The sequence below is a fragment of the Meriones unguiculatus genome, chromosome 4 (assembly GCF_030254825.1).
Source record: "Meriones unguiculatus strain TT.TT164.6M chromosome 4, Bangor_MerUng_6.1, whole genome shotgun sequence".
Taxonomy (NCBI): domain Eukaryota; kingdom Metazoa; phylum Chordata; class Mammalia; order Rodentia; family Muridae; genus Meriones; species Meriones unguiculatus.
Window position 1 is genome coordinate 122,041,562 of NC_083352.1, and position 13,406 is coordinate 122,054,967.

Consider the following 13,406-nt stretch of genomic DNA (forward strand, 5'->3'; position numbering starts at 1 on the left):
CTCGGGTTAACACACACAGGCTGAGCTGGGACCCTCACTGTGTCTCTGCCCTGTGGCGCCTCTCTGGGTGTGCACCATCTTTGTGATTTTCCTGTTTGCTTTCTTCTTTCCCTTCAGCATTCCTTGAAGAAAAGAGGAGCCCGATCTCTTGGGAAGACAGACAAGAAGCCTACTGCGCAGGTATGTCCTCAGACCCCCCCCCCCCCACGCTACAGTTTGTAGTTTGGAGGCCCAAACCGACGTTAGGTGTCCTGGGTAGTCATCAGAGGTCCCATCCCTTTCTAGGGTCTCTCCTGTCGTCCCCCCCCCATTTCTTCCCCTTTCTTCTCAACTTCACTCCGCATTTTACTCCCTCCAAGCCTGCTCTGAACTCATGCTTAGACACTCCTGGACCCACAAGGTGCTTACCCAACATAGGGACAGATAAACCCAAGATGAAACAGAGTCAGAGACCTTGAACTTGGATTCTGCCGCTTGATTGCCCCCTGACTGAGGCGGCTCACTTGAACTTTCTGGTATTGTTTCCTCATCTGTGCCTAGTCTTTGGGTTTGTTGTAAGAATTAGATAAAAGCACCCTGTTGGTGCTTTGTTTTGTTTTTCGCACAGTCCAGGCACAGAATCCTGTGAGCAACCACATTTCCCCATTTAACAGTCATCATGTTGGAGACCAGAGTTTCTGGAGACCACTTTTTCAGAGGGGCAACTCTAGCAAGGAATGGCCATAGTCAGCTGTCAGAATGTCACCTGCCCCCAGACTCCCAGACTGTAGGTCGTGTACCCTGGCCTCTCAGTACCCCTGTTCTCCGTCCTGTGGCCTCCTCGAGAGCCAAGCTGATTCACCCCTGGGTTCTCTGACAGTCAGTGCACCCCAGAGTACTGTGGCTGGGCCCAACTGACACTAACCTTGCTTGTTGCTGTCTCGGTGCCCACTGGGCCGCAGGAGGACAGCGCTGACCTGAAGTGCCAGCTGCATTTTGCAAAAGAAGAGTCGGCCCTCATGTGCAAGAAGCTCACGAAGCTGGCCAAGGAGAACGACAGCATGAAGGAGGAGCTTCTCAAGTACCGCTCGCTCTATGGGGACCTGGACGCAGCCCTGTCGGCGGAGGAGCTGGCGGACGCTCCGCACTCCCGTGAGACCGAGCTGAAGGTGCACCTGAAGCTGGTGGAGGAGGAGGCCAACCTGCTGAGCCGGAGGATCGTAGAGCTGGAGGTGGAGAACCGGGGCCTGCGGGCCGAGATGGACGACATGAAGGACCACGGGGGCGGCGGGGGTCCCGAGGCCAGGCTGGCCTTCTCTTCCCTGGGTGGTGAGTGCGGAGAGAGCCTAGCCGAGCTGCGGCGCCACCTGCAGTTCGTGGAGGAGGAGGCTGAGCTGCTGCGGCGCTCCTCCGCAGAGTTGGAGGACCAGAACAAGTTGCTGCTGAACGAGCTGGCCAAGTACCGCTCCGAGCACGAGCTGGACGTGACGCTGTCCGAGGACAGCTGCTCGGTGCTCAGCGAGCCCTCCCAGGAGGAGCTGGCAGCTGCCAAGCTGCAGATCGGAGAGCTGAGCGGCAAGGTCAAGAAGCTGCAGTACGAGAACCGCGTGCTGCTCTCCAACCTGCAGCGCTGTGACCTGGCCTCCTGCCAGAGCACGCGCCCCATGCTAGAGACGGATGCCGAGGCCGGGGACTCCGCGCAGTGCGTGCCTGCCCCTCTGGGCGAGACGCTGGAGCCCCACGCCGCCAGGCTCTGCAGGGCCCGCGAGGCCGAGGCGCTGCCTGGGCTGCGGGAGCAGGCCGCGCTGGTCAGCAAGGCCATCGACGTCCTGGTGGCTGATGCCAATGGCTTCTCAGTCGGCCTCCGGCTGTGCCTGGACAACGAGTGTGCAGACTTACGGTTGCACGAGGCGCCTGACAACAGCGAGGGCCCCAGGGATGCCAAGCTCATCCATGCCATCCTGGTGCGTCTGAGTGTGCTGCAGCAGGAGCTGAACGCCTTTACCCGAAAGGCGGATGTGGCTTTGGGGAGCTCTGGCAAGGAGCATCCTGAGTCCTTCCCTGCACTGCCCTCCTTGGGGTCCCAGGGGCCGGCTAAGGAGATCATGCTGTCCAAAGACCTTGGCTCTGACTTCCAGGTAAGATGCCAACGGCCAGGATCCTGGTATTTATCACAAACTTTGTGCTGAACCAGGCACATGACAGAGTTGGACACAAAGCCTGGCTTTACAACTCTCCTGCAGTAAACACTCATGTGATCCTCACCTGCAACATGACTGGCCCCAAGGCAGCCCTGGTTGATCTCCCTGCTAGTCCACACTCCTGCTCCTGGTCTTATCCATATTGGAGATTTATATAAATGGAATTATACAGACCAAACACAGCAGTGCCTGGCTGTGTTCATTCAGCTGGCTATTTGCGGTTACAGGTAGAAAATAATTATTTATTCCCATCTAACTAGGTATAAACTTATTGACCCAGAAAACTGCCAAATATGCATTCACTATGGATAGAGAGGTCCTTTTTGCTAGACTTTTCCCTTTTCCCTCCCTCTCCTCCCCTCCCCTCCCAGTACTGGGGACACAACCCATGGCCTCATACGTTAGGCAAGTACTCTACCAATGAGCCATATCCCTGACTCCTTTTTAACACATTTTTGAAAATTTACATGTGTCTGTACATATGTGTATACATAAGTACCTGTGTATAGGTGTCACAGAAGCCAGAGGAAGGTGCTGGAGCCTCCAGGGCTAGAGATGCAGGTGGTTGTGAGCTCTTTGGTGTGGGTGCTGGGAACTGAACCCAGATCGTCTTGCAGAGCATCAAGAGCTCTTAACCACTGAGCCATTTCTCTAGGGCAGCCACCTTGCCTGTTTGTTTGTTTTTTCCTCTATCTTTGTGTTCGTTTGTTTGTTTTGAGATAGCACTTCTCTGAGTAGGCCCAGTTGTCTTGGAACTCTCTCTGTAAACTAATCTGGCTTCGAACTCACAGAGAGCTGCCTGCCTCTGCTTCCTGAGTGCTGGGATCAAGACTTGTGCCCGCTGCTGCCCAGCTTCCTATCTCTTTTGTAACTAAATTTTTTATTACATTATTTGGGAGGGTCAAATATTTATTATATTATTACATTATTTGGGGGGGTCAGAGGGTGCCGATGCGTACCTGTGGTCACAGAAGTCAGTTTTCAGATGGTCCTGGGGATGAACTCAGGTTGTCAGGTTTGGTAGCAAGCACCTTTACCCAATAAGGCATCTTGCTGAGCCCCCGACACACACACACACACACACACACACACACACACACACTTTTTGTTCTTTAAGGCGGGGTTTCACCATGTAGCCCTGACTGTCCTGGAACTTACTCTGTAGACCGCTCTGGTCCTGAGTTTATAGAGATCCGCCCGCCTCTACCTCCTGAGTGCTGCGATTAGAGGTGCATGCTGCCACTGGCCACCACCAACCATCTGTCCATGATTTCAATTTAAAAAAATATTAACCTTTTGATTAGTTTTTGAGAAGCTTAATCTTGACATCCATGGCACGATACCTAGAAAAACTAAACTAAACTGCCAGTACCTCTGTTGACGGTCTTGATTGGTGATGTGAAGGACAGCTGTCACATGCAGTGGCCATGTTGGGGCGTGGCTCTGGGGTAAAGCACTGCACTGAACCGGGTGGCCCCTAGAACAGCTCGGCTCTTCGCTGCTGTGGCTTGAGATGGCCTCTGGACACTAGCGGACAGAGCCAGGTGGAGTCTCCCTCCAGAAGTAAGAGTGAGCAGGGGCCACACAGGCGGTAGGGTGATGGAATTGCTTCAGGAGGCTTTTCGTGAGAGCCATTCACAGAATTAGTGCTTTGGCTTGCCTAAGTCATTCATCCTTGCAGCAAGCCATCATGGGGCGGTGGCAGTGCACCCTGGGAAAGGCTGGGTCCGGGTTGCAGGACTGAATTGCCTGGGCCCCGCTCTCATGTGGACAGAGCCTGTTGTGGAGCTGAGGCCTGGTGGGGGCCTTTTGTAGCACTCCTTGGGCCTCTCCTCATAGCTCTCATCTGCTTGTGCCCCGTCCTCTAGCCACCTGACTTCAGAGACCTGCTGGAATGGGAGCCTAGGATCCGAGAGGCCTTCCGTGCTGCTGACTTGGACTCCAAGCCTGATCCTAGTCGGAACTTCAGGCCTTACCGAACTGAAGATAACGATTCCTATGCCTCTGAGGTGGGTCTAGGCCTAAGCAGGATGTTGGGTGGAAGGAGATTGGCTGGGACCTCCCAAAAGCAGCCCAGGTGGTCCTTGGAGGATGATGGTAGAGGTTTTGAGCATTCTGTTTGGTTTTAAATTTCTGACAGCCAGGGCAAAAAGGAAATAAGGGAATTTGAATCAATCCTATGATCTAGTTAGAGGAAGTTTAGTTGGACGTGATATCTACCTGTAATCCCAGCTTCAGGATGCTGAGGCAGGGGGAATGCTGAACTGGAGGCCATCGTGAAATGACTAACTTATGTAGCAGAGAGACAGTACTCTCTCCATTTAAGCTGTTTGAATTCGTGTTGTGGTTCTCTGGTGTGCTGGCTGTGAGACCTTGGATAAGTCATTTTGCTTCCTTAGTTGTCAGTTTGTCTGTCACCTATAAGAACAGAACCTCTCATAGGATTGTTGACAGGGTTAAGGCCTGGCCTTTATGGGTGAAGATGAGGGCAGCGTTCATGGCATGGCCCTTGACGTCACACTGCCGGTCCGGTGCTATGACCTTAGGTACATCCATATCCCATGGGCCCAGCTTTCCCACCACAACATTTATAATGACTAGAATTGCTAGGATTCTCTGATCTTTTGAGAAGTTTCCTGTCCCCATGAGCCTGGGAAGCTCCCTGGAAACTGAAGGGCCAAGCTCTCTAGTGAGGTGGTCTGGACATCCTAGTAGCCATAGGGGAAGGGGAAAAGGAAAACCGGTGTGTGGACAGGTAGCCAGGCTGTGGCGCTGTGCAGGCCTTCGCTTTGACCCCATGGGGAGACGAGAGACATACAGAGAAGGGGAGGGAGGAGGAGGAGGAGGAGCAGGAGCAGGAGGAGGAGGAGGAACAACCTGAGATACGTAGACCTCGTTTTTCTGAGAAGGAAATAAGCTTGTTTGTGTCAGCTCCTTTACACATTTAACCACGTTCATTCATTCTTACTGAGTACACTGTGCCAATCCTGAGTTCACGAAAGATGTGCAAGGGCAGTAGCCTGACCTCTAAAGAGTTTTTTTGTTTGTTGAGCCAGGGTGTCAGTATATACATTATGCTTACCTCAAATTTACCATCCTCCTGTCTCCAACTTCCATGTGCTGAGATTACAGGCACATGATACCTTGCCCAGATCAGCCAAGATTTTTTAATACAGAACAGGTGTACAAGACATGCCTGAAATCATTGCAGAGACAGTGCCAAATTATCATATCATTGGCCACATTTTTCCCCCTCAGCAGGACACCTGCCATGCCTGGGACCATTTCCATCTTTCTCTTTCTGCGCAGTGTGTTAGAATAAACATTCCCGTTACCAGAAATACTTAACACTTTTTTTTTTTCTTTTGAGGTGGAGTCTCACTGTGTTGCTTAGGCTGGAAGCACTCTCAGAGGTTCAGGTGATCCTCCTGCCTCATGCACCACTTCATTTCATCTGGAGTATAACTACAACATAGCAATGGGCTGGGGCTACAGCTCAGTGACGAAGCGCTTGCTCAGCATGTGTGAGGCCTTGAGTCCAGTCCCCAGCACCAGTGCACACACGTGCATGCATGTGCACACAGACATGCACACACATGTACATGTATGCACATGGACATGCACGCACATGCACACACACGCATCCACACATAAGCACACATGTGCACACACACATGCAGGCACATACACACATAAGCACACACATGCACGCACACATGTATTCATAGAGCTGGGGGTGGGGAGAAGGAAAGAACAGGTGCTTATGGCCCTTCACAGACTGAACACTTTCCTCCCTTTGAGACAGGCTCTTGCCCGTCGCCCACACTGGGTCAAGCTCATGATCTTCCTCTTTTGTGACTAACATCAGCTCCTCCTAGTCTCTATCTGGAGACTTTATTTGTGCACTGTGCACGTTGTGTGTAAGTCAGAGGACAACTTGAGGAGCTGGTTCTCCTCCCACTGTGCGGGGCCCAGGCATCCAGCTCAGGCCCAGGCGCTTGGCTTAAGCGCCTTTATCTGCTGAACCACCTTGCTGGGCCAAGAACCAGTTAACGTTGTACAGTTCCAAATGCTTTAAAAACACCATTTCCCCGAAAGATGGAGAATGTGGTTAACTTTTTAAAAATGATCTTATTCCATAGTCACTGTAAGCCACAAACAAGTACAATTAAACCCCTGAATGGCTTTATTACATGGAGATACAGAGAAGGGCAAGATCATTATGTAGTTAACCACACTGATAGTTCACGTGTTTCTGTTATATGACAACATACAAAGACAGCATCCGTAATTGATCAGCTGAATGGAGCTTTACACATAGAGACTCATTAAACACATTTGAAAACTCATTTTTAAAATATTGCTTCCAAAATTTTAATTATAAACAATGAACTAGCATGTAGCTACCTGGAAGGCTGAAGCAGGAGGGTGCCTTGAGCTTGGAAGTTTGAGGCCAGCCTGTAAAATGGTGAACCTCTGTGTCAAAAATAAGTAGTCCATTAAATTTAATCAGTTAATTAAGTCTGATCAACTAAAGACACTATGAACAACTTTGTGGATCAGTTTTAGTTTTTACAGTATATATAATTATGAATCAATTATAGTTTTCACATTTATTATAAATAAATGTGCAAGAGAGAAATGTTAAAATTATACTGTGGAGGACTAGACACGTATTGTTCCACTCACTTAATTGTCATCATGACCCCCTGGGGCAAGGACAGTGTTGTGCCGGAAGAGGACAGCCGGGCCCAGCTTTCTGTCGATTCCCTGCTACTGCTGTTCTCTGACCACAGCCTGTATCTTCTCCCGACTCCTTATCTGCCCCCCTCCTCAGATCAAGGAGCTTCAGTTGGTCCTGGCAGAGGCCCATGACAGCCTCCGGGGCTTGCAAGAGCAGCTGTCTCAGGAGCGGCAGCTCCGGAAAGAGGAGGCTGACAGCTTCAACCAGAAAGTGGTCCAGGTGCGTTTGTACCACGTTTCTCCTCTCCCCTCCCCTCCCCTCCCAGCCCCTCCCCTCCCTTCCCCTCCCCTCTCCTCCCCTCCCCTGAGGTAGAGAGCACTTGACAGCATGTGAGAGGCTCTGGGTTCTGTCCCCAGCATAGTACGAAGTGTAACACTACTAAAAGCCAGGGTCCTCTGAAGGGGATAACAGTGGGAGAAAACCAAGCTTTCCTACCCCTGTGCCCTGCACATGATAATGGCACTGGCTGCCTCGGTGACGCCGGGCCTGTTTAATCTCTTTGGGTTTTGCTTTGTTTGTTTGTTTGGTTGTTTTTCTGAGACAGGATCTCTCTATATAGCCATGGCTTTTCCCTTGATATGTAGACTGGGCTAATTCGAACTCAAAGAAATCCGCCTGCCTCTCACTTCCAAGTGCTGGGATTAAAGGCATGGGTCACCATGCCTGTCTCTGTTTCATCTTTTTTAAAGATAATTTTTTAAAGACTTTTAATTACATGTAGATGGGTATATATATATGTGTGTGTATGTCAGCGCAGGTGTCTATGGAGACTAGAAATGTCAGATTTTCTGTCATCTGCCTGATGTAGGTGCTGGGAATTGAACCCCAGTCTTCAGGAAGAGCATTCAGTGCTCTTAACCACTGAGCCTTCTCTCTAGCCCTTTTTTTATCTCTTGCCCTCAGTTTCCTGCCTATGAAACGGTGCCCATATCAAGCCTTGCCGTGGAGCAGTTTGCAAGCTCTGTTAAGAGCATTTATTAAGCTTTACTGTTGGGGCTGGTAAAGACACTTGCCACCAAGCCTTACAAACTTGAGTTTGCTCCCCAGGCCCCACAGGGTGAGAGAGAAATAACTTGAGCTAGTCCTCCGGCCACCACAGAGGTGCCTGGACACCCGTGCCCCCCATGTACATACAAAACAGTAAGAACTGAAAACAACAACAAGAAACAAAAAGCAAAGACCTTACTGAATGGCCCGTGTATAACGACACGCTTTGCCCACATTCTCTCTTGTGGTCTTCATAGTCTGCCCTCAGGAGATGGCCCCACTGTACTGATGAGGAAGCCGCCGTGGTGGCGCACGGTCAGGCAGGCTGATGAGGCAGAATCGCGTAGAGCTGCGCACCTCAGGGCCTTTGGCTCTCTCAGCTGGGACCCAGTGCTGTTCCCCCAAGATATTTCATGTTTCTCAGCCTTTCTCGACCGCCCCCCCATGCCTCTGTTCTGCACCTCACCCTCTCTGCAGTCCCCACTAACCTTCACAGTTCCCAGACCCGTGAGAGCGCGTAGGGAAACATCTGCTGCCCAGGAGGTGCTCAGAGAATGAGGACATGGTAGCCGAGGTCACTCCTCAAGCTGTTGACACAGCGGTTCGAGACGGGATCCCTCCCCGGCACCTGGGACTCACCTGTGAGACCAGGCGTGGCGTGGCTGAGCTTTTGTATGTGGGTTCTGGAGAGTGCACTCAGGGCTCACCAGGAGGCTCCCCTCTACCCTTGATCCGGGTCTGGAATCAACTAGGGCCTACCTGGCTCCCTCATGTCCCGACAGCTAAAAGAGGACCAGCAGAGGGCGCTGCTGAGGCGGGAGTTCGAGCTGCAGAGCCTGAGCCTCCAGCGGCGGCTGGAGCAAAAATTCTGGAGCCAGGAGAAGAACATACTGGTACAGGAGTCCCAACAGTTCAAGCACAACTTCCTGCTGCTCTTCATGAAGCTGCGGTGGTTCCTGAAGCGCTGGCGGCAGGGCAAGGTTCTGCCCAGTGAGGAGGACGACTTTCTGGAGGTACAGCTGAGCTTAGCCGGAGCCCCGAGGGGGCGGGGGACGGGAGTTCTGCTCCCTTGCCTGAACGGTGCGGGGTGGGTCCCAGTTAAGATTCGGGAAGCCAGCGGCGGGATCTGGTTCAGCCTGAGCCACCCGTCCTCCCTACATGGCTGCGCAGTCCTCTTTCAGTCTGGACTGCTTATCGTGGTCCCCATCCTTTGGAGGCTGAGCCTTTCCAATGTGGTCTCTCAAACCAGGTGAACAGCATGAAGGAACTGTACCTGCTGATGGAGGAAGAGGAGATGAACGCCCAGCACTCGGATAACAAGGCCTGCACAGGGGACAGCTGGACCCAGAACACGGTGCGTTTAGCCCCTTCCGGTCCTGCCTTAACCGCGTGCAACCCCGTGCATTCGTGATCACTCAGTGCTGACTGGACACAGGATCTGAAGATGGTTATTGTCTGGAATCTGGCCCACCAGTCGCTCTTTGCTAGGGGATATACCAGTCACTCAAGGGTAGAGACAGAAGGCCGTGTGGACTGCGAGGTCACATTCGGGAAGGAGAGCAGTTAATTTGTTGTATGGGGAACGGTGGTACTCGTGGCCTTCCTTGGATGAATAGGGGGCTTATTGAGTTCAGGATGGAAAAGAGACCATATCGAGCCAAGAGGACTGCGTGCGGAGGTGTGGCACGGTGTGCTGGAGTGGCCGTGGCCAGTGGGGCATTGTGGGAAGGTTAAGGATAGTGGGCCAGGGTCACACAAAGTTAAGTAAGAACTGTCAAATCAAGCCACAGGTCTGAGGGGCCCACGGTACCATCAGCCTCCCAGGGTTCTACCGTGAGCTGGAGTGTGGGTGAGCAGTGTTCAAGGGGCCAGGAAGGGGGGTCGGAATCCAGTCTGGCACCATTTGAGAGGGTCCATGGAGGTGTCAGCTCAGAGGGGAGACCTGCAGCCTGGGGCCGGCAAAGCCTAGGGAAGGTGGTTTCTCTGCGCTTGGGCCGAGCAGCCACTCCTGTAATAGAATTCACCGCGTGTGAGACTTGCTGCCCGGCTCAGCCATTCCAGGACTGGCCTCCAGCCCCAGTTTACGGGTGAGGAGACCTGCAGAGGACTCGCAGGCTGGTAGGGCCGAGGCTAGACTTCCCGGGTGAGGCAGCCGCGCCAGGGTTGCCCTTCCTGCCTCCTGACCCGGCCTTCCTCTGTGTGCAGCCTAACGAGTACATCAAGACGCTAGCCGACATGAAGGTCACACTCAAGGAGCTCTGCTGGCTGCTCCAAGACGAACACCGGAGCCTGACGGAACTCCAGCAGCAGTTCGCAAAGGCCAGAGCCGCCTGGGAGACCGAGCGGGCGGAGCTCAAGGGCCAGGCCTCCCAGGTAAGCCTCCTTGCTTGTCAGGGACCTCCCCGTTCCTCGTTCCCAGCCCCGATCTAGACAGCGGGGTCTCAGAGGAGGGTGCTGAGCTGCGCTCTTGATGCACAAGACCCTTACACTCGCCTTGTACCGGACACCCACAGAGATTGACAGGAACGCAGGATGCGCTGTGGGCTCACGGAATGCCCCCACACCAGCCTGAGTGCCACAGAGAGCGCAGCTCTGGGATGGACCTGACTCGGGTGTGGAGAGAATGAAGAAAAAACGGACAGACACAAGGATACACAGAAAGCTAGGATCAGGCGATCTGGGCTTGCAGCCTGTGTACTGTGTAGCTGATTAGGCAGTGAGGCAGAGGTGGTTGTTAATACGAGGAGGCAGGGATTATGGTATCAGGGGACAGTTCACAGCTAATCTGGGCAGGGCACTCTGGAGGGAAGCTGTCTTCAGGCCGTGAATGTTGGAGGAGGCTGCTGTGGTGAGCATCTCTGCACACACTGTTAACACCACCCACACTCTCAGGAAGGCTTTGCCATTTTCCGCCGACCCTCACCCTGATGGGGCACATGGCTTTGCCGTTTCTCCATGGGTCCCAGGATCCCATGGGGTATTTGACGTGACCGTGCCCATGTCAACAGCACCCATTCACTCAGGACTTGACTCACAGGGCTCCCTGCACTTGGTAATAGGCCGCACGCCCCTGCCTTGACTCCACTGTCTGCCATCCCCATTTGCTTTCTCCTCTCCTCATAAGGACTCCCACCCTGACCCCTGCTAACTGGCTCTGATTTGTTCCTCACACTCAAATAAGGATCTACCTTCCAGCCACCCAGCCTGACTTCCTAGGAGACCAGCATCTGCTGTGTGCCCAGGGCAAGTTCTTTCCCCATTCTGGCCTGAGGAGTGGGAATGCAGGCTTCTCACTCAGAAAATGCTCAGACTTCATAGTTCTTCAGACTGGGCCCATGGCCTCCTCCAGCACAGCCTGGCCTCAGGCTGCCTTCCTGCTGTCTGCGGCCATGGGAGATGGACACCCTGATGGTCTCTGCTGGCCAGATGGCGAAGCAGGTCCCGAGGAGTTAGGTTTCTCTCCTAGCTATTAAATAGCAGATCTGATCTTGCTCCCCGAGCCTCTGACCTCTCGTGAGCACGATTACCCTCTTGCCCGGAGTGTATAGACTCCTTGCTTTTTCCTGAGCCCCTGCACCATTCTCCTGTCCAGTGCTCCCGCAGACCCCCTCACTGCCTCACAAACCCAGCCATTCCAGGACCTCTTGCTCTCTGACCAGCCTCTTGAGGATAAGCATTCTCAGATCCTTGGGGCCAGTGAGTCCTGACGCTGTCTGTTTCCTTCCTGCCTCCCCATGAGGAGGTCTACGCTGAGAAAAATATCATGCTGGATCATTCTTGCGCCTATGTATTATGTGACCATGTGTACATGTCCCTGTGCAGGGCCTCTGGGGACAAGGTGGGGCCTAGCTTTCAAGGGGCTGGGGGTGAAGATATAGAATGTCTCTCACGCATGGAAATGGGTGCTGCTGGTAGATTTATAGTTGTTGGTTATCATTTCCTGCTCATAGCTTACAGCGTAGCAGTTGCAATAAGAAGAGCTTTTGTCCCACAAGTTCTCATTGGCCAGGTGTCAGTCATGTGCCCATCATTCCACCCTATCAAAACCCAGGACCCAAAAGGGAAAAGACAAGAGTGATTCCCCAGGGCTGGAGAGGTGGCTCAGCGGTTAAGAGCACTGGCTGTTCTTCCAAAGGTCCTGAGTTCAATTCCCAGCAACCACATGGTGGCTCATAGCCATCTATGACGTGATCTGGTGCCCTCTTCTGGGGGCTCTGCCTGTTGTAGCAATGCTTGGCATAGGTTTCTTTCCTGGCCGTTAAGCAGCAGACCTGATCTTGCTCCCCAAGCCTCTGAACTCTGGCTGTGGAAGATATGGAGGCTCCCTTGGAGCCTCTCTGAAGGACAGGAAATAGCACTTTGCTTAGGAAGAGAACATTGGGTTCAGGGTCTGGCTTCTATGTAGAGGGGGTCCACAGCTCTGTTGTCAGGACAGGCATGGGAGGTCCCCAAAGGCCTCCCAGGTATATGGGTCTGGAGCCAGCGTCCCCTGCCACTACCCAGCTGGCTCTTTTTCCTGCAGATGGAGCTGAAGGCTGGGAAGGGGGCCAGTGAGAGGCCCGGCCCCGACTGGAAGGCCGCACTGCAGAGGGAGCGGGAAGAACAGCAGCACCTCCTGGCTGAGTCCTACAGTGCAGTCATGGAGCTCACCAGGCAGCTGCAGCTCAGCGAGCGCCACTGGAACCAGGAGAAGCTGCAGCTGGTGGAGCGGCTGCAGGGAGAAAAGCAACAGGTGGAGCAGCAGGTGAAGGAGCTGCAGAACCGCCTCAGTCAGGTAAGGCTGGATCCAGGCGCTCAGGCAGTGACCACCAGAACGCTCTTCCCCCGTGATAGCTAAAGCCTGGAGCTCGGAGAGAGCAGGGAGAAGCAGGTCCCTTCCCCGGCCTCAGTTTTTGAGGTCCCTAGCCTGGTCCATGTTTGCTTTACTCTTATACACACCAGCCCCACAGGCCATCATTTCCTGCTCATAGCTTACAGCGTAGCAGTTGCAATAAGAAGAGCTTTTGTCCCACAAGTTCTCATTGGCCAGGTGTCAGTCATGTGCCCATCATTCCACCCTATCAAAACCCAGGACCCAAAAGGGAAAAGACAAGAGTGATTCCCCGGGGCTGGAGAGGTGGCTCAGCGGTTAAGAGCACTGGCTGTTCTTCCAAAGGTCCTGAGTTCAATTCCCAGCAACCACATGGTGGCTCATAGCCATCTATGACGTGATCTGGTGCCCTCTTCTGGCCTTTAGGCACATATGCAGACAGAATACTGTATGTATGCATGCATGCATGTATATGTATGTGTAAATAAGTAAAATCTAAAAAAAAAAACAAAACAAAAAAAAAAAAAGAGTGATTCCCTTAGGAAAACTGCAGTCTTCTGACCAAGAGAGGGAAACTAAGACCTAAACATTACAAAAACCAGATTCCATTTGGCTCCCTTCCTGTTTACTGTGTAGGCTTACCTCTATGGGGGGGGTTCTCTTGTTTGTTTGTTTTTCACTAATT

General features: G+C 52.8%; 1 protein-coding gene across 3 annotated transcripts in view; it reads left to right on the top strand.

Annotated features, from left to right (window-relative positions):
• Positions 1–13,406, top strand: part of Mtcl2 (microtubule crosslinking factor 2) — a 65,410-nt gene that overhangs the window by 33,297 nt on the left and 18,707 nt on the right. For all 3 annotated transcript variants that reach the window (XM_021664159.2, XM_021664170.2, XM_060382938.1), the window contains 8 exons: positions 118–180; positions 942–2,117; positions 4,049–4,189; positions 7,018–7,143; positions 8,694–8,924; positions 9,161–9,265; positions 10,117–10,284; positions 12,434–12,685. In XM_021664159.2, coding sequence (XP_021519834.1) covers positions 118–180; positions 942–2,117; positions 4,049–4,189; positions 7,018–7,143; positions 8,694–8,924; positions 9,161–9,265; positions 10,117–10,284; positions 12,434–12,685 — 2,262 coding nt within the window. The remainder of the gene's footprint in view (positions 1–117; positions 181–941; positions 2,118–4,048; positions 4,190–7,017; positions 7,144–8,693; positions 8,925–9,160; positions 9,266–10,116; positions 10,285–12,433; positions 12,686–13,406) is intronic.